This window comes from Bolinopsis microptera, chromosome 5, assembly GCF_026151205.1.
Source record: "Bolinopsis microptera isolate Bmic1 chromosome 5, MBARI_Bmic_1.0, whole genome shotgun sequence".
Lineage (NCBI taxonomy): Eukaryota > Metazoa > Ctenophora > Tentaculata > Lobata > Bolinopsidae > Bolinopsis > Bolinopsis microptera.
This window is the reverse complement of record NC_087076.1, coordinates 19843461-19869935: the sequence shown is the minus strand read 5'-3', so window position 1 is coordinate 19869935 and position 26475 is coordinate 19843461. Positions and strand designations below refer to the sequence as shown.

General features: G+C 38.2%; 2 protein-coding genes across 3 annotated transcripts in view; one reads left to right on the top strand and one right to left on the bottom strand.

The window, feature by feature from the left end:
• LOC134815324 (uncharacterized) overlaps window positions 1–21785 on the top strand; it is a 39957-nt gene extending 18172 nt beyond the window's left edge. Inside the window, exons 1-2 of one of the 2 annotated variants that reach the window (XM_063823842.1) lie at window positions 17091–17167; window positions 20692–21785. In XM_063823842.1, the coding sequence (XP_063679912.1) occupies window positions 20703–21410 (708 nt within the window). In that variant the 5' untranslated portion in view covers window positions 17091–17167; window positions 20692–20702 and the 3' untranslated portion in view covers window positions 21411–21785. Of the gene's footprint in view, window positions 1–17090; window positions 17168–20691 lie in introns of those variants that run through there. The other variant, XM_063823841.1, reaches the window with a different exon arrangement.
• A 116-nt stretch (window positions 21786–21901) lies between these two features.
• On the bottom strand, window positions 21902–23933 carry LOC134815537 (serine/threonine-protein kinase pim-1-like). The gene is made up of 4 exons (XM_063824076.1): window positions 23690–23933; window positions 23402–23541; window positions 22876–23172; window positions 21902–21991 (listed from the first exon to the last, which is right to left on the bottom strand). Exons 1-4 carry the CDS (start codon window positions 23931–23933, stop codon window positions 21902–21904), a joined length of 771 nt encoding a protein of 256 aa, XP_063680146.1.
• Window positions 23934–26475: the final 2542 nt, after the last annotated feature.

Sequence of the window (26475 nt, the reverse complement as noted above, 5' to 3'; positions counted from 1 at the left end):
TTTCTGTGAGTAGTGGGTAATCTGTGCTATATTTCTGAGAATAGTTGGTAATCTGTGCTATATTTCTGAGAGTAGTGGGTAATCTGTACTATATTTCTGAGAGTAATGGGTAATCTGTGCTATATTTCTGAGAGTAGTGGGTAATCTGTGCTATATTTCTGAGAGTAGTGGGTAATCTGTGCTATATTTCTGAGAGTAGTGGGTAATCTGTGCTATATTTCTGAGAGTAGTGGGTAATCTGTGCTATATTTCTGAGAGTAGTGGGTAATCTGTGCTATATTTCTGAGAGTAGTGGGTAATCTGTGCTATATTTCTGAGAGTAGTGGGTAATCTGTACTATATTTCTGAGAGTAGTGGGTAATCTGTGCTATATTTCTGAGAGTAGTGGGTAATCTGTGCTATATTTCTGAGAGTAGTGGGTAATCTGTGCTATATTTCTGAGGGTAGTGGGTAATCTGTGCTATATTTCTGTGAGTAATGGGTAATCTGTGCTATATTTCTGAGGGTAGTGGGTAATCTGTGCTATATTTCTGAGAGTAGTGGGTAATCTGTGCTATATTTCTGAGAGTAGTGGGTAATCTGTGCTATATTTCTGAGGGTAGTGGGTAATCTGTGCTATATTTCTGTGAGTAATGGGTAATCTGTGCTATATTTCTGAGGGTAGTGGGTAATCTGTGCTATATTTCTGAGAGTAGTGGGTAATCTGTGCTATATTTCTGAGAGTAGTGGGTAATCTGTGCTATATTTCTGAGAGTAGTGGGTAATCTGTGCTATATTTCTGAGAGTAGTGGGTAATCTGTGCTATATTTCTGAGAGTAATGGGTAATCTGTGCTATATTTCTGAAAGTAGTGGGTAATCTGTGCTATATTTCTGAGAGTAGTGGGTAATCTGTGCTATATTTCTGAGAGTAGTGGGTAATCTGTGCTATATTTCTGAGAGTAGTGGGTAATCTGTGCTATATTTCTGAGAGTAGTGGGTAATCTGTGCTATATTTCTGAGAGTAGTGGGTAATCTGTGCTATATTTCTGAGAGTAGTGGGTAATCTGTGCTATATTTCTGTGAGTAATGGGTAATCTGTGCTATATTTCTGTGAGTAGTGGGTAATCTGTGCTATATTTCTGAGAATAGTGGGTAATCTGTGCTATATTTCTGAGAGTAGTGGGTAATCTGTACTATATTTCTGAGAGTAGTGGGTAATCTGTGCTATATTTCTGAGAGTAGTGGGTAATCTGTGCTATATTTCTGAGAGTAGTGGGTAATCTGTGCTATATTTCTGAGAGTAATGGGTAATCTGTGCTATATTTCTGTGAGTAGTGGGTAATCTGTGCTATATTTCTGAGAGTAGTGGGTAATCTGTGCTATATTTCTGAGGGTAGTGGGTAATCTGTGCTATATTTCTGTGAGTAATGGGTAATCTGTGCTATATTTCTGAGGGTAGTGGGTAATCTGTGCTATATTTCTGTGAGTAATGGGTAATCTGTGCTATATTTCTGTGAGTAGTGGGTAATCTGTGCTATATTTCTGAGAATAGTGGGTAATCTGTGCTATATTTCTGAGAGTAGTGGGTAATCTGTACTATATTTCTGAGAGTAATGGGTAATCTGTGCTATATTTCTGAGAGTAGTGGGTAATCTGTGCTATATTTCTGAGAGTAGTGGGTAATCTGTGCTATATTTCTGAGAGTAGTGGGTAATCTGTGCTATATTTCTGAGAGTAGTGGGTAATCTGTGCTATATTTCTGAGAGTAGTGGGTAATCTGTACTATATTTCTGAGAGTAGTGGGTAATCTGTGCTATATTTCTGAGAGTAGTGGGTAATCTGTGCTATATTTCTGAGAGTAGTGGGTAATCTGTGCTATATTTCTGAGAGTAGTGGGTAATCTGTGCTATATTTCTGAGAGTAGTGGGTAATCTGTGCTATATTTCTGAGAGTAGTGGGTAATCTGTGCTATATTTCTGAGAGTAGTGGGTAATCTGTGCTATATTTCTGAGAGTAGTGGGTAATCTGTGCTATATTTCTGAGAGTAGTGGGTAATCTGTGCTATATTTCTGAGAGTAGTGGGTAATCTGTGCTATATTTCTGAGAGTAGTGGGTAATCTGTGCTATATTTCTGAGAGTAGTGGGTTATCTGTGCTATATTTCTGAGGGTAGTGGGTAATCTGTGCTATATTTCTGTGAGTAATGGGTAATCTGTGCTATATTTCTGAGGGTAGTGGGTAATCTGTGCTATATTTCTGTGAGTAATGGGTAATCTGTGCTATATTTCTGTGAGTAGTGGGTAATCTGTGCTATATTTCTGAGAATAGTTGGTAATCTGTGCTATATTTCTGAGAGTAGTGGGTAATCTGTACTATATTTCTGAGAGTAATGGGTAATCTGTGCTATATTTCTGAGAGTAGTGGGTAATCTGTGCTATATTTCTGAGAGTAGTGGGTAATCTGTGCTATATTTCTGAGAGTAGTGGGTAATCTGTGCTATATTTCTGAGAGTAGTGGGTAATCTGTGCTATATTTCTGAGAGTAGTGGGTAATCTGTGCTATATTTCTGAGAGTAGTGGGTAATCTGTGCTATATTTCTGAGAGTAGTGGGTAATCTGTACTATATTTCTGAGAGTAGTGGGTAATCTGTGCTATATTTCTGAGAGTAGTGGGTAATCTGTGCTATATTTCTGAGAGTAGTGGGTAATCTGTGCTATATTTCTGAGGGTAGTGGGTAATCTGTGCTATATTTCTGTGAGTAATGGGTAATCTGTGCTATATTTCTGAGGGTAGTGGGTAATCTGTGCTATATTTCTGAGAGTAGTGGGTAATCTGTGCTATATTTCTGAGAGTAGTGGGTAATCTGTGCTATATTTCTGAGGGTAGTGGGTAATCTGTGCTATATTTCTGTGAGTAATGGGTAATCTGTGCTATATTTCTGAGGGTAGTGGGTAATCTGTGCTATATTTCTGAGAGTAGTGGGTAATCTGTGCTATATTTCTGAGAGTAGTGGGTAATCTGTGCTATATTTCTGAGAGTAGTGGGTAATCTGTGCTATATTTCTGAGAGTAGTGGGTAATCTGTGCTATATTTCTGAGAGTAATGGGTAATCTGTGCTATATTTCTGAAAGTAGTGGGTAATCTGTGCTATATTTCTGAGAGTAGTGGGTAATCTGTGCTATATTTCTGAGAGTAGTGGGTAATCTGTGCTATATTTCTGAGAGTAGTGGGTAATCTGTGCTATATTTCTGAGAGTAGTGGGTAATCTGTGCTATATTTCTGAGAGTAGTGGGTAATCTGTGCTATATTTCTGAGAGTAGTGGGTAATCTGTGCTATATTTCTGAGAGTAGTGGGTAATCTGTGCTATATTTCTGAGAGTAGTGGGTAATCTGTGCTATATTTCTGAGAATAGTGGGTAATCTGTGCTATATTTCTGAGAGTAGTGGGTAATCTGTACTATATTTCTGAGAGTAGTGGGTAATCTGTGCTATATTTCTGAGAGTAGTGGGTAATCTGTGCTATATTTCTGAGAGTAGTGGGTAATCTGTGCTATATTTCTGAGAGTAGTGGGTAATCTGTGCTATATTTCTGAGAGTAGTGGGTAATCTGTGCTATATTTCTGAGAGTAGTGGGTAATCTGTGCTATATTTCTGAGAGTAGTGGGTAATCTGTGCTATATTTCTGAGGGTAGTGGGTAATCTGTGCTATATTTCTGTGAGTAATGGGTAATCTGTGCTATATTTCTGAGGGTAGTGGGTAATCTGTGCTATATTTCTGTGAGTAATGGGTAATCTGTGCTATATTTCTGTGAGTAGTGGGTAATCTGTGCTATATTTCTGAGAATAGTGGGTAATCTGTGCTATATTTCTGAGAGTAGTGGGTAATCTGTACTATATTTCTGAGAGTAATGGGTAATCTGTGCTATATTTCTGAGAGTAGTGGGTAATCTGTGCTATATTTCTGAGAGTAGTGGGTAATCTGTGCTATATTTCTGAGGGTAGTGGGTAATCTGTGCTATATATCTGTGAGTAGTGGGTAATCTGTGCTATATTTCTGAGAGTAGTGGGTAATCTGTGCTATATTTCTGAGAGTAATGGGTAATCTGTGCTATATTTCTGAGAGTAGTGGGTAATCTGTGCTATATTTCTGAGAGTAGTGGGTAATCTGTGCTATATTTCTGAGGGTAGTGGGTAATCTGTGCTATATTTCTGAGAGTAGTGGGTAATCTGTGCTATATTTCTGAGGGTAGTGGGTAATCTGTGCTATATTTCTGAGAGTAGTGGGTAATCTGTGCTATATTTCTGAGAGTAGTGGGTAATCTGTGCTATATTTCTGAGGGTAGTGGGTAATCTATGCTATATTTCTGTGAGTAATGGGTAATCTGTGCTATATTTCTGAGAGTAATGGGTAATCTGTGCTATATTTCTGAGAGTAGTGGGTAATCTGTGCTATATTTCTGAGAGTAGTGGGTAATCTGTGCTATATTTCTGTGAGTAGTGGGTAATCTGTGCTATATTTCTGAGAGTAGTGGGTAATCTGTGCTATATTTCTGAGAGTAGTGGGTAATCTGTGCTATATTTCTGAGAGAAGTGGGTAATCTGTGCTATATTTCTGAGAGTAGTGGGTAATCTGTGCTATATTTCTGAGAGTAGTGGGTAATCTGTGCTATATTTCTGAGAGTAGTGGGTAATCTGTGCTATATTTCTGAGAGTAGTGGGTAATCTGTGCTATATTTCTGAGAGTAGTGGGTAATCTGTGCTATATTTCTGAGAGTAGTGGGTAATCTGTGCTATATTTCTGAGAGTAGTGGGTAATCTGTGCTATATTTCTGAGAGTAGTGGGTAATCTGTGCTATATTTCTGAGAGTAGTGGGTAATCTGTGCTATATTTCTGAGAGTAGTGGGTAATCTGTGCTATATTTCTGTGAGTAATGGGTAATCTGTGCTATATTTCTGAGAGTAGTGGGTAATCTGTGCTATATTCCTGAGAGTAGTGGGTAATCTGTGCTATATTTCTGAGAGTAGTGGGTAATCTGTGCTATATTTCTGAGAGTAGTGGGTAATCTGTGCTATATTTCTGAGAGTAGTGGGTAATCTGTGCTATATTTCTGAGAGTAGTGGGTAATCTGTGCTATATTTCTGAGAGTAGTGGGTAATCTGTGCTATATTTCTGAGAGTTGTGGGTAATCTGTGCTATATTTCTGAGAGTAGTGGGTAATCTGTGCTATATTTCTGAGAGTAGTGGGTAATCTGTGCTATATTTCTGAGAGTAGTGGGTAATCTGTGCTATATTTCTGAGAGTAGTGGGTAATCTGTGCTATATTTCTGAGAGTAGTGGGTAATCTGTGCTATATTTCTGAGAGTAGTGGGTAATCTGTGCTATATTTCTGAGAGTAGTGGGTAATCTGTGCTATATTTCTGAGAGTAGTGGGTAATCTGTGCTATATTTCTGAGGGTAGTGGATAATCTGTGCTATATTTCTGTGAGTAGTGGGTAATCTGTGCTATATTTCTGAGAGTAGTGGGTAATCTGTGCTATATTTCTGAGAGTAGTGGGTAATCTGTACTATATTTCTGAGAGTAGTGGGTAATCTGTGCTATATTTCTGAGAGTAGTGGGTAATCTGTGCTATATTTCTGAGAGTAGTGGGTAATCTGTGCTATATTTCTGAGAGTAGTGGGTAATCTGTGCTATATTTCTGAGAGTAGTGGGTAATCTGTGCTATATTTCTGAGAGTAGTGGGTAATCTGTGCTATATTTCTGAGAGTAGTGGGTAATCTGTGCTATATTTCTGAGAGTAGTGGGTAATCTGTGCTATATTTCTGAGAGTAGTGGGTAATCTGTGCTATATTTCTGAGAGTAGTGGGTAGTCTGTGCTATATTTCTGAGAGTAGTGGGTAATCTGTGCTATATTCCTGAGAGTAGTGGGTAATCTGTGCTATATTTCTGAGAGTAGTGGGTAATCTGTGCTATATTTCTGTGAGTAGTGGGTAATCTGTGCTATATTTCTGAGAGTAGTGGGTAATCTGTGCTATATTTCTGAGAGTAGTGGGTAATCTGTGCTATATTTCTGAGAGTAGTGGGTAATCTGTGCTATATTTCTGAGAGTAGTGGGTAATCTGTGCTATATTTCTGAGAGTAGTGGGTAATCTGTGCTATATTTCTGAGGGTAGTGGGTAATCTGTGCTATATTTCTGAGAGTAGTGGGTAATCTGTGCTATATTCCTGAGAGTAGTGGGTAATCTGTGCTATATTTCTGAGAGTAGTGGGTAATCTGTGCTATATTTCTGTGAGTAGTGGGTAATCTGTGCTATATTTCTGAGAGTAGTGGGTAATCTGTGCTATATTTCTGAGAGTAGTGGGTAATCTGTGCTATATTTCTGAGAGTAGTGGGTAATCTGTGCTATATTTCTGAGAGTAGTGGGTAATCTGTGCTATATTTCTGAGAGTAGTGGGTAATCTGTGCTATATTTCTGAGAGTAATGGGTAATCTGTGCTATATTTCTGAGAGTAGTGGGTAATCTGTGCTATATTTCTGAGAATAGTGGGTAATCCGTGCTATATTTCTGAGAGTAGTGGGTAATCTGTGCTATATTTCTGAGAGTAGTGGGTAATCTGTGCTATATTTCTGAGAGTAGTGGGTAATCTGTGCTATATTTCTGAGAGTAGTGGGTAATCTGTGCTATATTTCTGAGAGTAGTGGGTAATCTGTGCTATATTTCTGAGAGTAGTGGGTAATCTGTGCTATATTTCTGAGAGTAATGGGTAATCTGTGCTATATTTCTGAGAGTAGTGGGTAATCTGTGCTATATTTCTGAGAGTAGTGGGTGATCTGTGCTATATCTCTGAGAGTAGTGGGTAATCTGTGCTATATTTCTGAGAGTAGTGGGTAATCTGTGCTATATTTCTGAGAGTAGTGGGTAATCTGTGCTATATTTCTGAGAGTAGTGGGTAATCTGTGCTATATTTCTGAGAGTAATGGGTAATCTGTGCTATATTTCTGAGAGTAGTGGGTAATCTGTGCTATATCTCTGAGAGTAGTGGGTAATCTGTGCTATATTTCTGAGAGTATTGGGTAATCTGTGCTATATTTCTGAGAGTAGTGGGTAATCTGTGCTATATTTCTGAGAGTAGTGGGTAATCTGTGCTATATTTCTGAGAGTAATGGGTAATCTGTGCTATATTTCTGAGAGTAGTGGGTAATCTGTGCTATATTTCTGAGAGTATTGGGTAATCTGTGCTATATTTCTGAGAGTAGTGGGTAATCTGTGCTATATTTCTGAGAGTAGTGGGTAATCTGTGCTATATTTCTGAGAGTAATGGGTAATCTGTGCTATATTTCTGAGAGTAATGGGTAATCTGTGCTATATTTCTGAGAGTAGTGGGTAATCTGTGCTATATTTGTGAGAGTAGTGGGAAATCTGTGCTATATTTCTGAGAGTAGTGGGTAATCTGTGCTATATTTCTGAGAGTAGTGGGTAATCTGTGCTATATTTCTGAGAGTAGTGGGTAATCTGTGCTATATTTCTGAGAGTAGTGGGTAATCTGTGCTATATTTCTGAGAGTAGTGGGTAATCTGTGCTATATTTCTGAGAGTAGTGGGTAATCTGTGCTATATTTCTGAGAATAGTGGGTAATCTGTGCTATATTTCTGAGAGTAATGGGTAATCTGTGCTATATTTCTGAGAGTAATGGGTAATCTGTGCTATATTTCTGAGGGTAGTGGGTAATCTGTGCTATATTTCTGAGAGTAGTGGGTAATCTGTGCTATATTTCTGAGAGTAGTGGGTAATCTGTGCTATATTTCTGAGAGTAGTGGGTAATCTGTGCTATATTTCTGAGAGTAGTGGGTAATCTGTGCTATATTTCTGAGAGTAGTGGGTAATCTGTGCTATATTTCTGAGAGTATTGGGTAATCTGTGCTATATTTCTGAGAGTAGTGGGTAATCTGTGCTATATTTCTGAGAGTAGTGGGTAATCTGTGCTATATTTCTGAGGGTAGTGGGTAATCTGTGCTATATTTCTGAGAGTAGTGGGTAATCTGTGCTATATTTCTGAGAGTAGTGGGTAATCTGTGCTATATTTCTGAGAGTAGTGGGTAATCTGTGCTATATTTCTGAGAGTAGTGGGAAATCTGTGCTATATTTCTGAGAGTAGTGGGTAATCTGTGCTATATTTCTGAGAGTAGTGGGTAATCTGTGCTATATTTCTGAGAGTAGTGGGTAATCTGTGCTATATTTCTGAGAATAGTGGGTAATCTGTGCTATATTTCTGAGAGTAGTGGGTAATCTGTGCTATATTTCTGAGAGTAATGGGTAATCTGTGCTATATTTCTGAGGGTAGTGGGTAATCTGTGCTATATTTCTGAGAGTAGTGGGTAATCTGTGCTATATTTCTGAGAGTAGTGGGTAATCTGTGCTATATTTCTGAGAGTAGTGGGTAATCTGTGCTATATTTCTGAGAGTAGTGGGTAATCTGTGCTATATTTCTGAGAGTAGTGGGTAATCTGTGCTATATTTCTGAGAGTAGTGGGTAATCTGTGCTATATTTCTGAGGGTAGTGGGTAATCTGTGCTATATTTCTGAGAGTAGTGGGTAATCTGTGCTATATTTCTGAGGGTAGTGGGTAATCTGTGCTATATTTCTGAGAGTAGTGGGTAATCTGTGCTATATTTCTGAGAGTAGTGGGTAATCTGTGCTATATTTCTGAGAATAGTGGGTAATCTGTGCTATATTTCTGAGAATAGTGGGTAATCTGTGCTATATTTCTGAGAGTAGTGGGTAATCTGTGCTATATTTCTGAGAGTAATGGGTAATCTGTGCTATATTTCTGAAAGAGGATACCGTGGTCTGTCGGCTAGGCTAAGGACCAGGCTTTGAGGCTTTGATTTAATCGTTAGGATAGTATGTGGTTGGATTTGATATTATATCTATGTACTCTTTCATAATTGTGAACCTGGCTTTGTTTAGCTTATGTTTAACAATGAGCGGACTCAAGTTTACTCGTGCAGAGTGACATCTTATAGGACTACACAGCGTTTTCCTAGCAGCAGATTTGGTTATTTGCCTTCTTGATCCTGAAGTTTTATTATTTTGGCAATTTCCTTTTTATTGTGTACTCATGAACATGACTTCACCAGATCCTCGTTTAATACCTGTAGCTGATTTTGTCGCACTGAAGCTATCAGGTTGTCCTGAATACCATGTTGTTTGTGGTTCAGGCTAGTCACATAGGGGTCTGCTGTTTGGCTGTGTGTTATGATTTAGAAATTAGGCTTGTTAGGTTAGCCCAGGAATTCAGCTTGTAAAGTTCTCGCTGACTAGTTTGGATATATAAGCCATCTTGCTGTACAGTACACAGCTTAAGTATTTCCAGTGGAGTGTACTTTAACCAGTTCGCTGATATCTAGCAATTATAGCAATCTGACTCAACCACAGACTAACCAGACCTCCCCCTTTTATGTACATTGTAAAGTACCAATTATCTAGAATCCCCAACTTATTACTAGTTGATAGTTTGCTCTAAAGTACAGCAATTACATTGCTATTTTATGTAAAGTGCTGCTCAAATTACCCTACTTGTACCGTACTAATTACTAATTACAAATTACTAATTACAAATTACAACTTGATACTGTGCTGTGTACAGGACTATTGAAAATAACAGGCTTGTTTCACGCCAAGTACCCACTGCGTCTAATTGGTATTACTCAACCGTGAGCTGTGTCGTGCTGTACATTTCTTGCCACAATTAATTGTTTCAGCTTAATTTCCTCTTTGCAACCTCCCCCCGTTCATTGTTTACCGTGATTGAGTCAACTAGCCACAATAAATTAATTGCCAGGGCGGCACGGGTTTAACACAATGTCTGCGCGTACCGTTAGATCTCTTGGTTCTAATTCTCGGGTGCTTCATGTAAACCGAACCTATTGGGTCGGATTGGATAGCCAGTAGTGTAATAATAATAGCCAATAGCTGGATCCGTGTATTGCTATCGGGAACCAGGCCACACTGTCCCATGCTTCGCTGATGCGTTAAATCCATACCCCATTTATTTTATTAATATTATATGTATATTTTACTTGTTCGTTATTATATAATATTTTGTACTTGCCATTCAGACTTTGAAATTGCGTTCCCGAATATCCGAATGAGCTTGCTCGTTGTGCTGCTCTAATAGCCACTTTTAGATTAGTCTAATTATTCTCAGAGACCTCCTACACAGTCGTTGTTCATAAATATGTGTGGTCGTGCATTTTTTAGGGTTTTTGTTGGGTTTTCCCCGACTAATGAAATGAGCAATTGCATGTACCTACTGTACTTTTCGGGTACCAGTTCCAGATTGACGAGATGCTACACGATGCTGTATGTTAAATCAGTCGCCAGAACACAAATTCAAATTTCATAAAATTAAATCACGCATATTTAATTTATGAGCAACAACGGAATGTGGCAGGAGACACTGCTGTACAGCTGCTGCTAGCTAAGTTACAGAAGCTGGTTACAAGTTCAAATACCAACTCTCAAAGTCTGGAATTGCTTCAGACTTCTCCCTCTTGACACAGATTACCCCCAACATGACAATATGTCATCTGAACTCTGACCAGTATAAGTCTTCTTTGTGTGCTTACTGCCCAGTTCTATACTGCTATTACTGACTGCAACTACTACGTATACTTGTCGACTAGTGTAATATCCGGATAGGAACATTATTTATGAGTCGCATTGTTGTGTTGGCCTTCGGATAAATTTCTGATAATTCTGTATATGCAAGCAAGGGAAAATGCCCTTTTCAGGTAAAGGAAACTGTTCCTTGTTCGCATATACGAAATTATCAGGAATTTAACAGAAACAAAACTTAAGAGCTATGCTTCGTCAAGGTCAGTACAGTGTACTGGTGGTGAGCATTGTTTTAGTTGAGATTATATTGCCCTCCAAATCAGGTGTTAATCATAATGACAGCTACTCTCCTGCTAGCTCACATCTTGCTACTAGTGTCTGCTCTCCGCCCGTCCATGTGGCTTGTGTGGATATTCAATATAGCACGTGTATAGAGTACAGTATAATATCTTGCAGTTACAATGTTACTCTGTGTTCCCTCTTTATCTGCCTCTAGCACCTGTAGCAAGTACCCGCTCCTATACAACCCAGGTAATTATACATAGACCCTGCTGGTGCCCATTATCACTGAGCATATGTTGTCACGGAGCTACATAATGGTGCAGGACCCACCAGGCTAATTGATGTTTCTCTCTTGACGTGTTAGTTATTCATGTGCCAAGACTACTGACACTGAACTCTAGTGTGCTCTAGAGTCTAGGTGCATGACTCGTTTAGTCCAGGTTTTTGTCCGTGCTCCCCAGCTCCAGGCAGGAGTGTTCCAAACATTTCCGTCTGTAATCTAGCCACTATTATAGTAGCCCACACCGTTAGAACCAACCCTGGGTAATGGGTATACTCGTAGAAGGGGTCAACCGGGGATCGGGCCTGGATGACCCTCATCCCAGCCGGGACCGGGACCGGGATGAAACTGAAATCCTGGCCAGAACTGGGATCAGCTTAATCCCGGCCGGGACCGGGACCGGGATTTTCACGATATTTCTATTTGAAATGGAACATTTTGAGCAACCTTCGTATAATGAAGGGTCCATTGACAGCATTGATATCAACATCGTTATATCTTCGGATGAAGATGAGCCTGAAATCTAATCAATCCTTCGAGTTTCGATTTTCATTTCGATTATTTCGATTCTTAACAGTCGTTTCATTTGTCTAAGTCAAAGTAATAAAATATGAATTTGAAGCTAAATTGGATTAAAAAGATCGAAATTCTGTCTCAAAAATCCTGGCTAATATCCCGGCCAAAACGGTAATCCCGGCCGGGACCGGGACAAAAACGCCAAATCCCGGCCGGTATCCCGGTCGAGCTCTGACTCGTAGTACATTTCCGTCTGTAATCTAGCCACTATTAGTAGCCCACACCGTTAGAACAAACCCTGGGTATACTCGTAGTACGTTGTTTATATAATGTGACTCCATTATATGTGACTACTGTATGTGACTGCATTTGAACCAGCAGTAATTAGACGATCTTTTGGGGCTTCTACGTGATGCAATAGTGATATTACTCTTGTATCTATTTCCTTATAAGCTTATAGTTACTGCTCTGTTATGATAAACATAAAACTAGTATCTCGGGTTTATTTTATAGCATGATTTGGCGGCTTAGAGAATCTCTCTTATAGATTGATTTGGTGGCCTAGAGAATCTCTCTGTATCATTTTTACCCCTTGCTTGCACCCCAGCATGCAGCATACTTTTCGCAGTTTAATTAAGATTTTGGAGTCATGGGTTATGATTGGTGAGCCTTGGATGACATTATCTAATTTCAATTAGATTTGAAAAATGGTCAGGGGAGGTGCAAATTTACTTTATGATTGATGTTTAATTGATAATAGTTTCTGCTGCAAACCCCTTCATAACCATATTCGTTTAAATTTCAAAAATTGCTTACTCTATAATATATGCTGTTAGAAATTATGTCGAAGATAATAAAGTAATGCAATTTTCTAATAGCATTACCTTGTTACTTGAGTAACGCTGCTTTCTTCTGTTTTGGTAAATGTATGGCTTTTGTATAGTCATTTGTTTTGTTCATTATATTAGCATACCTCGTTCAAATTAGATTTATTTAATATTTATTAGTAAAATGCAGTAAATCGTATATAGTAAAACGGTTCTTAATTAAGAAATCTTCAATATCTGACATATCTGTAGCATTGGCTCAATTGTCTAGCAAAGCAATCAGATACATACAACTTTTGGAAACAGTCCATTACTGTAGAGACGCAGTTCCAATTGTAAATTAACGACGATTTATTTAGAGACGATTCTTCGTTAAAAATATCGAGCAGGATTAGATTAAAATGAACAAATAAAAAACATCTCGTAATACCTATCAATTTAGTATGTTGCACCGATCTGTCACAATATGAAGAGCATCGTGTTATTTTTTTTACAACAAGCAGAATTATGTTTCTAGGATATCTGAGTTAGGTTTCAAGTGAACCACTTAGTTTGTGTAGCGGGTTAAGGGATGGCTTGCGAATGCTCGTTAATTTTATAGGATAATTTTAGAACTGTCCCCCCTCCCTCCCCCCCCCCCACCTCGTTAGATTATTGTTTAATTTAGATACAGTTTTTGGAAACTCACTTGAATCAGATGAATCACATTCTCTGTTATCGACGCAAAGAACACATTTGTTAGCTTCTTTGTAATACCCAGGAACGCAGCCATCTGTACAATTAAATCTTAGTTTGTTAAATTAATCTGGCTCTTTACTACTACTTCCAAAGTAATTCTTTAGTAGTTGTGAACTTTCAATTTGAACTAAAGAAATAGTAGCAATGTTGATACCGAAAGAGCAAAGCAGCAATTTCTTTATGATAATATGTACCTGGACGAGGTACAGCTCTGTAATAGTCAGCATGATCTTTGTTCAAAAACATAATCTTATTCACATCATTCTTCCAAAAGTTCCCCCATGTTGCTACAGTGCACTGTGAGGCAAATAAAAAGTTGAGGACCTCTATATCATTGCAGTGTATAATGATTCCAGGGTCAGAAGTTTTAGTGATCCTCCATACTTTGTTTTTGTCTGTAGGTAGATCAGCTGGAAAGTCTGTTCTAACGTTGCACCATTCAAACTTATATTGGATCTTGTCATTGAAGAAGATTCTAATCCACCCAGAATAAGAGTTTATTGCTTCGTACAGCTGCAGGCTTATGTACTCACTACTGTTTATCTCGCTGTCGGTTTTTATTTCAAGAGAGTAGGCGTCGAAGTTGAAGTCGATATAGGACTCATCCTTTTTTGGCTCCCAGACTGCAATGGATTATGGTATAAAATTATTTCGAAACGTTTCATTTTTAAAATGGCAACAATTTTTGGAAAGAGGAATCTATTACAAAATTTGACACATTCAGTAGATATTGCAGTGATTCAGCCATGAGATTTTAACAAAATCCATATTTTTACTGTAAATCGGTTACAAATATGTACCTTGATCAGCTGCAATTAGAAAGTTGTTTAGACAGAAGAAAATCACAGCGACTTTGAGGGGAACATTTGTGTTTTTTCCAGCGAAAACGTTTTTCGCATCACCACTTATCACAAGCATTTCGACTATAACACTTGTATTCAGACTACTAAAGCAGGCGGAATATTCGACGTTTGAACTCGGAACAGACATGAACTGAAATTGTTCAATTTTTCGGACTATATATCCTCCCAGGTCTTATGCATGGTTTAGTGGATTGTCCAATAGAAGTCCACCAGAGCCCTAATTACCAACATGATCAATAGCCGCCCTACCGTTTAACCAGCTATTAAACAATTATAACTGTAGCTGAGGGTGAACACTATACCTTGAACTGCACGTGGTAGCGGGTCATGAGACACTATATCTTTTTATTGTAATATTGTTAAGTGAAATTACTCCATTTCAAGCGTTTAATAATTTACCTGGAAGATAATTTGAACTTTCCATTCAGATGATACGGTTTTAAACGGTTATCATAGTCAAAGTCACCAATAAGACGCCGCTTAGACGGCAATTTCTATTTGTGAGCCTGAAGTAGCTTCGCTATAAAGCTACAAAAGGTCTACCCGTTATAACTTTATTAAAATGAAAATAGTGGCAGGGCCACTCCTCCACTCGCTTGACGACTGCTCAGACTCCCTTTTTAATAATTTTACTATCTTCTATGAACTATAATCCAGGTAATATAATTATCAAATTAGTTGATCGTCAAGTAGGTACAATTTTAATTAATTGACAGGAAATGTGGAGTATGGACGCTGCATGCCATCTTCTGCCGTTTTCTGACAAAAGTACTTAAAGACCACTGAAAAATTTGACATATTTTTGACAAATTGTAGCATTTTAAGTGGTTCCAAAAGGAGGTTTCTGGCGATTAGTTCTGAAGACTTTCAGAGATATTTCTAGAGTCTTGACGCAAAAAAAATGTTGGTTTAAGAATTCAGAATTTCAAAAATTGTCTTTTTAAGCACATATTAGGACGCAGTGAACCTACCGGACCACGATGTATGGGGACTTGCCACCCCATGGCAACATTATGTCAGAAAACGGCAATCATGGGGATAGAATTATTTATAGAGAGTAAAGAAATAGAGAAGCTAATTTAAGAGGAAATTACAAGTGAGAAAAGGAAGGTGTTGGGCAAGGCACATTCTAATATCTTACTTTTGGAAAATACAAATTTTGTTTATACCATTTAGTAGACTCTAAACTTGGAGAAGTAAACTGTATGCACATCAGTCATTACCCATATTTTGTTTGAAATATGCGTGGTGCATCTTCATGTTTTATTCTAGCAAAGCAATCATATACAATTACATAATAATATAACTATTGAAAACAGTCCGTGCAAAGACTCAGTGCCAATTGTAAATTTCCGACAATTCAGTTACAAGCGATTCTTAATTAAAGATAACGAGCAATATTAGATTAAAATGCATTAAACATTGCACTGGAAAACATGTCGTGATTCGAATAGGGCAATTTAGTTGGATTTATCAGCCGAGATCATTGTGTTATTTTTGGCAAATTGGACAGAATACAATTGAAGTGTAGTCGTTTTGATAAAACTTCAGCCTTTTGTTTAGGCAGAGTGCAGCCCAAAAACTATTTGCGATCTTTTGACCCATATTCTCTCTCTAACAAGGATCACATGTTGATATATACAGTATCAAATCACACTGTATCGTCATACATATATCGAATGGCGATATAGGGGTGTTGGCTGACGCGGACCGACAACTAAGAACCTGTCAATGTTACCTAGTTAACTAATTAGCATGCTAGCTTGGGAAATGCAATCAGCTCCGACAACTAAGAACCAAGCATTACATATCCCCGACAACTAAGAACCTCTGGAGATACTTTAAACATGTGCTGTGCAGATCCGGACGCCGTGGCTCTACTGCGTTGTACCACCTGGGCGAGAGATTCCATGTTCGGTAGCGTTCTGTTCTGGGATCCTCCTCCGCAAGCAGGGCGGTAGTAAACGAACCAGGTACCACAGCTATAACAAACCATGTATGATCATAATTAAACCATATCATTAACAATAGGGGGGCCGACATCTTATTCTAACTAGCTAACCAACTATAACCGTCCAAAAGCAGTCGAATAAACAATAGGCAGATCCAATCACGGTGAATATGGTATCGCAGTGGCTGATACGAGAATCAGCCCCTTTCGGACCCGGCTCACATCCGTTATGTAAACGTATAATAGAGCCGAGAGCTCGAACATTTCTTAATATTATACTTCATAATACACAGCTACTGATATGTGATACCTGCGGGAGCCCAGAATGTGAGGTTCTTAGTTGTCGGTCACCGGGGGTGTTTGTCGATGGAATCCTCTAGAAAGATTTTCTAATGTAGGGTCCTGGGAAGTGTGGTGTGGTATTTGCAAACTAAAAGTAAGACCCAGACTTAGTTTCAGTTCTAGACGAGTCCTATTTAGGCTCTTATTCTTAAGTGGGCATGTAAGCGATACTTGCTTTCTCTGTAAGAGTGGTGCACTCATAGCAATTATAAATGATTCATACTGGGCACTAAACCTCCGTAATCTTTAAATCATCAGTTTAAATAACACATTTAAAGCAGTTCTTTGGTCGATTAGAAGATTTCCAACACGACAAACATGTCATTAGACTCTGTGTTCTCGTCTTACCATATTGTCATCGGCAAAATCTGTCAGCAGGTCTCTTTTATTTACTTCAAAACTTAGCGCGTTTAGTGGCGCGCGTTTAGTGGCGCGTTTAGTGGCGCGCGTTTAGTGGCACGTATTTTAGCACGTTTAGTGGCGCGCGTTTAGTGGCACGTATTTTAGCACGTTTAGTGGCGCACGTCTTTTTCAAATTTTCCTGAAAGGTTTTTGTTTTGTCTGCAGACAGAGCTGAGAAAGGACTAAGGCTCATGGTAGTCGACGGCGCTAATAACCTTGGTTGTGGTGAACTTAGCATTTTGACATTCACGTATAGTTCCATACGTTCACTACAACTAAGGAATTAACAATAATGAGACGACCCTTTCTCTTACTACACCAATACAGCAACCCGGTAAAGCTATTCTGTGACGGATAAAAGTCTTAAAAGTAAGCTATGAACCGTGCCGTTAATGTCACTTCAGTACGATTGTACAGATCTAATCGTTCTATACGTATCCGGGACGGAGCGGACTACACTCTTAGTAATTCCTTACTAATTCCTCGGTTATATCCTAACTTGTAACAACTTTGCTAAGTAGCCACGTACTCAGTCTTTACTTTCTACTTAGAAAACAAGCATCTTAACAGTCATGACCTCATTCTTAACAGTCTGTAGCTTAGTTTGTACTTGTAGTGGTCGAGCTTGCTTTATTATTAGTTACTCCCTAGTTACTCATAAGTTACTCAATGTGTATTGTGTACTCCCTAGTTACTGCTTAGTTACTTCTAAGTTACTCCCTAGTTACTGGCCACTCTAAACCATCTCATTGTTTACAATCTAACTCAGTGGAGCTGGTCACGACCCTGTGTGATTAGGGCTGGTCGTTACTTGCTTCCTTACAAAACTAGCCCGCTCTAAACATATCTTTGTTACATACATCTGTAAACCTTGTAAACATACACGCTCACTCTCTCCCTCTGCATCTGTACGAGCTGCACAGGTACACTGGTCCTTGGTATTGGTACAGAGTGTAGCTGTCATGGATTACTCAGTGTACTTAGCTGTCTAGACACTTGTTTTTTATATACCACAATTAGTGACTTAGGAGCTCCCAATCTTCCATTATATAATAGTATGAACCATCCCTCTATATATTATTATACCATACCGAGGAAATGTATTGCACATTCTTTGTGTACTGCAGCACATGCTGGAGCATGTACCGTTTAATCAGGGTCTAAGTTTTAAGCTATCTTGTATTTGTTAAAATTTTATGGGAATGGGCTCTGTCTGTGATCACGTGATTTATACAGTCGTAGCCCTATTAATCTGATGTCGATGATTAACCACAGTATATTTTGTCACAACCCATGAACTTTACTGGAACAGCTCCAATGTGGCTGTGCGTGCAATGTAGAATCTAGAAGATTCCAGAAGATTATACATTGTCATATATAATGACACACAATATTTGACAATTCTTGATGAATTGGAATATTTGGTTATGACAGCAGATAGATAGTCAGGGCTACGTTTTCATTATTCAAGCTATTCAGCAATTTTCGCCGTGCCACATAGGCCATTTACGATCTTTGAATTACAATGATCATCTTGTTGAAAATTACAGAATACCGAATGACGTTTTTAGTTCGCAATGTTCGCCTTGAAATAGCGTTGAAAATGGTAGGAAAATTGCGATAATTTTCCTGCTATTTTTTAATTGAGATAGTTGCGAAATTATTGTGTTTTACATTCATCTGTGAGAACCTGATATCGTATTATCGTCAACTGAAAGCACAGTCCTCCCTCTCTTTCTGCCTCCTTCACTTCGTCATACCATGCTTCATTGCAATGACCACACATATGAGCTTTATCTAAATAGGTTAAATACCATTAAGTAATAAGGAACAGACATATAACTACTAAAATGGTCGAATGATCGCTGCAAGCAGATTACCTACTTTACTCGAATGATCGCTGCAAGCAGATTACTTACTTTAAGTTTACTCGTTGATAGTTTAATTGTTTGTGGGTGGAGGTTTAATTGTGGTCGGTGGTTTTCCATATTTCCTTTTATTTTATCTCAAAACTAGCTACGGTTTTATTCTTATTTTTCAGTATCATTATAATTCCACCAACTGAGCATGCTGACCAGTTATAGTAGTGATCATTTGGTCGCGCTGTACGGAGCTTTAAGCATTATATGTCAATCATCTTTGAAGTACAGTGCTGCAAGCTGAGTACATCAGTCAATAACTACTGTATTTTATCCAGTTGAACTACCTTACATATCGAGATACGTTGCTCTAGAGTACAGTGGTGAGCATTACTAATTACAGATGTTGACTATTTGTGCGCGATTATCCCACTCACAGTCACAATGTTTTACATACCTACAGCACATGTTTTACATACCTACAGCACATGTTTTACATACCAGACTAGTTTTTGAGGCCACATTGTTGAGTACAACTATTTACTACAACGTGTTCTGTAGTTTTTGTTGGTAGCAAATATCCGTGATGGTAATTGCATTGTTAGCACAGTCTCGCTTTACCTTTTAGTCAACAAGTCGCAAAGCAAGATATCAGTGATATCTTGCTTTGCGGCTTCTTCACTAGAAGCTCCAGGGTATCCTATGATTATATATATACTTGCGACATGTCCTGTTGACTCCAGTTAAAACGGTAATTGAAGCGATTAATTAATAAGTAATCTAGATAATTTCTGAAATAAATGGTTTGCCGTACTACTACAACTTCATTTAACAAGAGAGAAGAACTGGATACTATTAAACGTTTTATCATAGCTAGTACTGAAGAATTTTAGATATTTTAGTTTCATTCCCTTTTTATTGCATACAGTTTAAGTTTTCTAGCAGTAGTAAGTTTTAATGTTTTTTCACATCTCGCTCACAATCAGTAACCACTCACTATATTTTCACTCACATTGTGTATACACCATCTCACATGTATTGTATCTTTTACCTTATCAATATCATCTGTTATCACTTACATCTTAAATCATCTGTTATCACTGTACATGTCATTCCATCACACGATCACAATCACGTACTTGCTGTTTAGTGGATGTTTTAAGTTTATTGAATAGCAGATCGAGTAGTGTTGTATATATATAGATTTTGATTCTAATTTTAGTCGAGTATTTGAACAATTTGTTGTCGTTTAGCCATTTTTGATTAATAAATTTTATGAGACAGTTTTCTCACATATTTACCAATTTTGTCAGCATGAATAAGAAGTTGTTACTTTGAAACGTCGTTTATCCTAACAGTGCAATATCATTTGTCGCAAATCAGAATAATCAGAAACTATTTGGAAAAACCCAAAAACTGTCTATACAACTTCATTGTTAGTACAGTAAAACCCCGATTTACCGTACAATTTTCTTTTCCTCAGACTGTACGGTATATCGTGGTTTTACTGTATGTCATAATACTGTTTGTCATAATACGTTATTAGTTGCAGCTGTTTCCTGTTTGCTGCTCCACTCCCGGTTAAAACTGAATATTGAGCCTCTCTCTCTGCCTAACTGATAACTTCTTAGAATTATGTGGTCTAAATAAAAAAGTGCTGAGAGATTAACTTTCTGAGACTAGTGAGAGCGTCTTCGTGTTTGCGCCAAGTATCAAGCAGTACATGATATTTGCGTGCGCAATTGTTCTGGAATCTAGATGTGTTAATTAAGATAGAAGATAGTGGTTAGTTCCTAAGTACTAGCAGGCTATTTTACAGTGACGACGTTCAAATACAGCTCATTGGAATATAACATCCTAGCCCAGTAACTACTTTCTTTAATTTAGCTGAGTAAACTGACATTTCTTTGGGTTTTAATTTAGCCGAGTAACTGAAAGCTGAATGTTTTGTCTTTGATTTTTGTAAAATGTTATCTATAATAATCTTATTTTCTCTCGACTACGAGTCAATCACTAACCTACGAACCCCTCCAGATGATGTGATAATGACAACTGAACGACAGCACTACCCTCTGGACGATGGTGAGACGGACTCCAACCCTTACCTCAACATTCCTCCTCAGTATTTCACTAAAGATCCTCCAAAATGCGTCCTTTTTGGCCCTAAATTCTGCCTGAATGTCCCTAAAACATTCATAATCCGAGAGAAAGTCCGCATGAACCGGGACAACTGCTTCAAGGTATACGACCAGCAGAACACTGAGTTCTTCAAGGTAAGCAACCCAATGAAGACGATGCGGGGGAAGCATGTGATCACTGACATAGCAGGGGAGGATCTAGTAAAGCTGAAGAAGAAACTCCTCTCCCTTCACCCCACCTGGCATTTAAACTCCGGACCGAAACTAGAGTCCAGACTTGCAACACTCGTCTTTGAGTTCACCATGTTGAAGAAAAAAGCGCAGTTGTACGTATACGATCACCCATACCCGCATGAAGATGACGACACTAAATACGAACACATGAGACCGGTCCTGTACATCAAATCAGACAGCACAGGGCGCGACTTCAAGGTGTTCGACGAGGTTACCAGCGAGGTGTACGCGGAGGTCTCCAAGAGAGCCATGTCCAGTAACTCAGATGTTCTGGTGGAGCCTGATAATTACTCTGTAACTGTGAACCCTGGAGTGGATGTGCTGTTCATGGTGGCTATTACCCTCATGTACGAGTATGCTCTGTCAGATATCGAGAGTTAGAGTTTAGTGGAAACCAAACTTACAGTTATGTTATTTAGTGCTGCTGATGATGAATCACCTCTCATCTTGAATAAATTAAACCGATATCTGTCGAAGAACTGCCTTTTGAAACAGTAAACTAAATTCATAACTTTTATCAACAGACACTATTTCGATGGATACATTTCATTTTCTGCTAGCTATCTGATAAGCTGACCATATCTTAAATTATTTTGGAGGAATTTTAGGATCAAAGAAACGACGCGAACTTAGCAGTACCCAATTTTAAAAGTGACCTTTTACATGCACTGTTCTGCTTTATTATGACAATATGTTTGCTTAATTCCTATTGATGTCTTGGTTGATATATTACTTAATGATTCATTTAATTATGGACTGCTGTCTCTTAATTCCTCCCTCAGAGTAGGATCCATTATCGAAAAATTATAGAAAATCTAGATTATCGCATATTGAAAATTTAAATTACTGGCACCCTATGATAATATGAACGATTATTCTTTGTAACACACTTGACTTATACCCACCTGAATGTAAACGTGTTTGGCTAGTTTCTCGGTGAATGCGCCGTACCGTCTCACAAACTGGCGGACATCACAGTAGTTGGGAGAGTGTTCCATTTAACGGCCAGGTATGAGGTAGCGTAGTTGGTTAATCATCGGATTTGTAATCGTGAGATTGCGAGTTCGAAACCCACTGCCTGCCTAGTCGTGGGGTGAGTGTCGTCTACATTCAGCTAAAGATCCTGAGTGGTCTATGCAGCCCCCCGGTCTACTCAGCCGAATATTCGAGAAATCGTGTGTGAGGGTTAAATGAGAAGCTGTCCATTGCAGCGAAGTCTCGGGCGAAGAAAGTATGGTACACACTACCTTAACCGTCACTGGCCTAATTAAATCCTTCGGCTTCCTGTAATTGGCTAGTTACACTTGTGTAACAATGTGGCTGTTGGAATACTCCGAAGTAAAATAAGTGTGAGATTTAAAAAAATAGAAAATCTAGATTATCGCATATTGAAAATTTAAATAGCATGATCAGTTTGAATGCTCGGCAAGAGTGATTGTAGCAAATTATAAGTTATTCGACGATGATTTGTTGACCTTATTAAAATCGTAGAAAACATTATCGACTGTGAGTGGAAAGTAAACTGTAAAGTTATGCACAATAATCCTTTATTAAGTTAAATCATCGTAGTCGTACACTTCAAACAAAATCGTTGTAAAAATCAAAAAAATCTCAAACCATAATTACTAACATATATCACGTCACAAGTATTAACATACGTTTTTAAAAGTCAAAACAATAAATCTCAAGATTCAAAACCAGGAAAAGTCAACACCCAAAGATGTAAGGGAATGTCACAAAAATGTAGCCTCTCAGTCCTATCCTTCCGCAAACAATGCAACAAGAAGAATTTACACTCTGTGCTCAAATGTCCGGGTAACTGTAACCCTATATTCCTCGTCAGCACCTGAGCAATACTCTTAAACGGGTCTCTAGCAGAGACCATGACGAATAGAACACACGCCATGCTCCACACCGCACCATCATAGGGCAAGCAGCTCTTATCAGAGTTAAAGTGTTCAGGGGGTAGGTAGAGTAAAGTTCCACTGATGTCTGTGTAACTTTGGGTCAGGGAACCTCGACTGGAACTACCGAAGTCAATAAGTTTCACGTGCCCTGTTCGTTTGTTGATGAGAATGTTCTGGTCCTTTATGTCACGGTGGTGCACTCCCTGGTTGAAACAGTGTCGTACTGCGTTGTAGACCTGTCATTGAAACATTGTTAACGTTAAACATTTTGATACATCCTTACAAGACTTTAAAGCACCTTGTATATTGAAAGTTGGAACTTTAAGATTCATCATGAAAGTCAAAAAGTGATGAAAATGCCAATTGATTGGGCCGGCAAGATTGTTATTCGAATCATTACTGGCACCTGCACCCTATGATAATATGAACGATTATTCTTTGTAACACACTTGACTTATAACCCACCTGAATGTAAACGTGTTTGGCTAGTTTCTCGGTGAATGCGCCGTACCGTCTCACAAACTGGCGGACATCACAGTAGTTGGGAGAGTGTTCCATTACTAGGATCCAGGAGGTAGAGTTGGCCATGTAACCGTGCAGTTCAACTATAAGGATTATTATTAATGTGAAGAGAAAATAGAATTATGAATCCCGAAAAGGTTGCATTTCAACGGTCTAATTTCAGCAGCTATAGAGGATAAAGATAATCGCAGGTGGGCCACAGAAAAAGTACAAATAAGAAACAAAGCTTACCTATGTTAGGATGATCGAGGGTAAGCATGTTAGATATTTCCATAGGTAAAGGAGTCCCGGTCCCCTCCTCCTTATCCCCCCACTTAGTGATATACTTCTTCTTCACTGTCTTGGTAACGTATAACTGCTTTGTAGACCTTCTCTGGACCAGATACACTTCCCCGAACGATCCTGACCCCAGCTTCTTCAGAGGTTTAAAGTGCTTTCTGAAGGAGGATAACAAACTGAGCAAGTAGTCTAGCATGTTGAGAAAAGAGAAACGAGACTCGGTGTGGTGGTCACTGGTCAGTACTGAAGCTACACTGAGTTTATAAGGTGCTGCAGTGAGACTAACTGTCAGTCAGTTAGCATGCTGTCTTGAGAGAATCCACGCGCTTCCAAGTCACTCAGGCCACTAATTGCCTGTCAATAGAACTTTTAATTGGTCACATGACACCTTAAACTCGTCATGTGCCCCATTATCTGTAAGGGAACATTGTGACTAATCACGTGACCCAGTCATGTGTTGAGTAAGCAATTCAAGGTTGCTTGATAGGACGTGTGGAGACAATGAGTTTCAAGGTCTGGGAAGAAAAGCTAATCAAGCAGCCCTGATCGGGAGCTATCACGTGACTCGAGCATGTTTATAGAATATACAACTTATATCGGTAACTGATTAGCTGTTATTAAGTCAGTTTATTGATCTCGTTCAATTGTAATACGATAAGATGACCAGTGCAAAACATATATCTTTTCACCTGTTTAAATCTTTAAATGGACTATCTGAGAATGATACCTCGGTAACCATGGTGTCACCTTGGTAACCATGGCGATACCACGCCGATATACTGAGCTCTCACGTCTGGCTTGTTTATATCATAAGCAATCAGTGAATTAGTAGAAATTAAGCAATTAGTCATGGCAGTCATGATATGACATTGACTATTTCGTGACTCTTGCAAGTTAACAAAGTGTTCATAATCATATTGTAGAGCAACGATTATAATTTTTATAAACTTTATACTTAGAATTGCATTCACATAATATGAAATTTAAATTGAAATACGACTATAAATGTATCCATTTGAATTAATGAAAGTCCCATGATACGAGAACTGTAGAAACAGAAGCTGGAATCCTTTAAGTTTATATACAACCATGAAACGCGATGTTAACCAATTAATTTTTAGTTTGAGAATTTTTTATCCATTACACTGTACACACCAGAGTCCAAAATCGTTAGCAGTGTACGATTAATAAGGCTTCAATGTTGATAAAACTGTCAACGAATTGAAATTTCTAAGCAAAATATGTTGTAAATCAATCAGACCCCGATTCATTTATGAAAAGTCATGCAACCATTACAAACCCCAAACAAATAGAAATAAAATTATTATAAAATATAAAAATCTTAGACGCAGTTTAATTTTTGAAATTGTGATACAAGTACAACCATAATGTGTCTTATATAATTTTCAGTATAGTATTTATTTTCCTTTAGTGGGTCTCTTTTAATCATTAGCTCTAATTAAAGAACCTCTCACCCTCTCAGAATTATTTTTATCTTTTTACTACACTTACTAACACGTGTGCATTACAAAGGAGCAATAGTTTGCGGAGGCATTCTAGAACGGTATATATTTTAGCTTTCAGTTTCTGTTTCATTATCTTAAAATTTATTCCGCTTTTATTTTTATTCCCAATCTCGATTCCTTGCTAGCAGTCCGGTTAATTTAGTACCTTTAGTGGGTCTCTTTTAATCATTAGCTCTAATTAAAGAACCTCTCACCCTCTCAGAATTATTTTTATCTTTTTACTACACTTACTAACACGTGTGCATTACAAAGGAGCAATAGTTTGCGGAGGCATTCTAGAACGGTATATATTTTAGCTTTCAGTTTTTTATTCCGCTTTTATTTTTATTCCCAATCTCGATTCCTTGCTAGCAGTCCGGTTAATTTAGTACCTTTAGTGGGTCTCTTTTAATCATTAGCTCTAAATCTAATTAAAGAACCTCTCACCCTCTCAGAAAATTACGTTAGGAGATATTCCTTATTATGCTCTAAGTTATTAATTTTCCTTGTGTTTGAATCCTGTCACTTTTTAACTGTTTTTAGTCTTTGTTATTTTCGGCCGATTTCTGCACTTTTACACTGGGTCATCATTCATAATTTCTGGGATTGAGACGACTTATATCAGCATTTAAGGAAGAGTTTGCTTGTCTGACTTACTTCATTAGACACTTCTGGTCAAGAACTGAACAAGAACCACATTAAAAAACTGGAACATCTGAATGACTCCGCAACCCAGGAATCAACTACTCAGTTATTATCGCTCAATAATCGGTTTGGTATCGACGTTACATACTTTATTATTTTTTTTAAAAAGCTGATTTTAGAAACCAGGGAATTAAAGTTACCCTCCTAAGGCTAACATTAAATCGCTGATTTTATTTATATATATCATTAATTTTGTTGTTCTTTCTTTTCCTTCAAAACATTCCAGTACATTGTGCAGAAAGTTGGAGATGAAGCCGTAGTACGTACATGTAGCATTGCACTGGATCGAACTTGCAGAGTGTGGTTTCCTCCAGTCTGCGCCGCGCGCTTATATAAACATACGCGGCGCAGATCGACTGGAGGAGATTGCACTGTGTAGGCTCCGGTGTAATATAATATGTATGTACTACGGCTTTACAAATTTTGGAAGCATGTAGGGATATAAATCTGATACCAATCGTATATACTAAAAATACTCTAGCACAATTGTAACTGCAGTTTTACAGAACTCTAAATGCTTACTGAACA

Coding starts and splice junctions, on each gene's coding strand:
- LOC134815537 (XM_063824076.1), bottom strand. CDS start 23,933: ATGCTAGACTACTTGCTCAGTTTGTTATCCTCCTTCAGAAAGCACTTT. Junction 23,542..23,689: donor CCTCGATCATCCTAACATAG/GTAAGCTTTGTT, acceptor TAATCCTTATAG/TTGAACTGCACGGTTACATG. Junction 21,992..22,875: donor CGTTTAAGAGTATTGCTCAG/GTGCTGACGAGG, acceptor GATGTCCGCCAG/TTTGTGAGACGGTACGGCGC.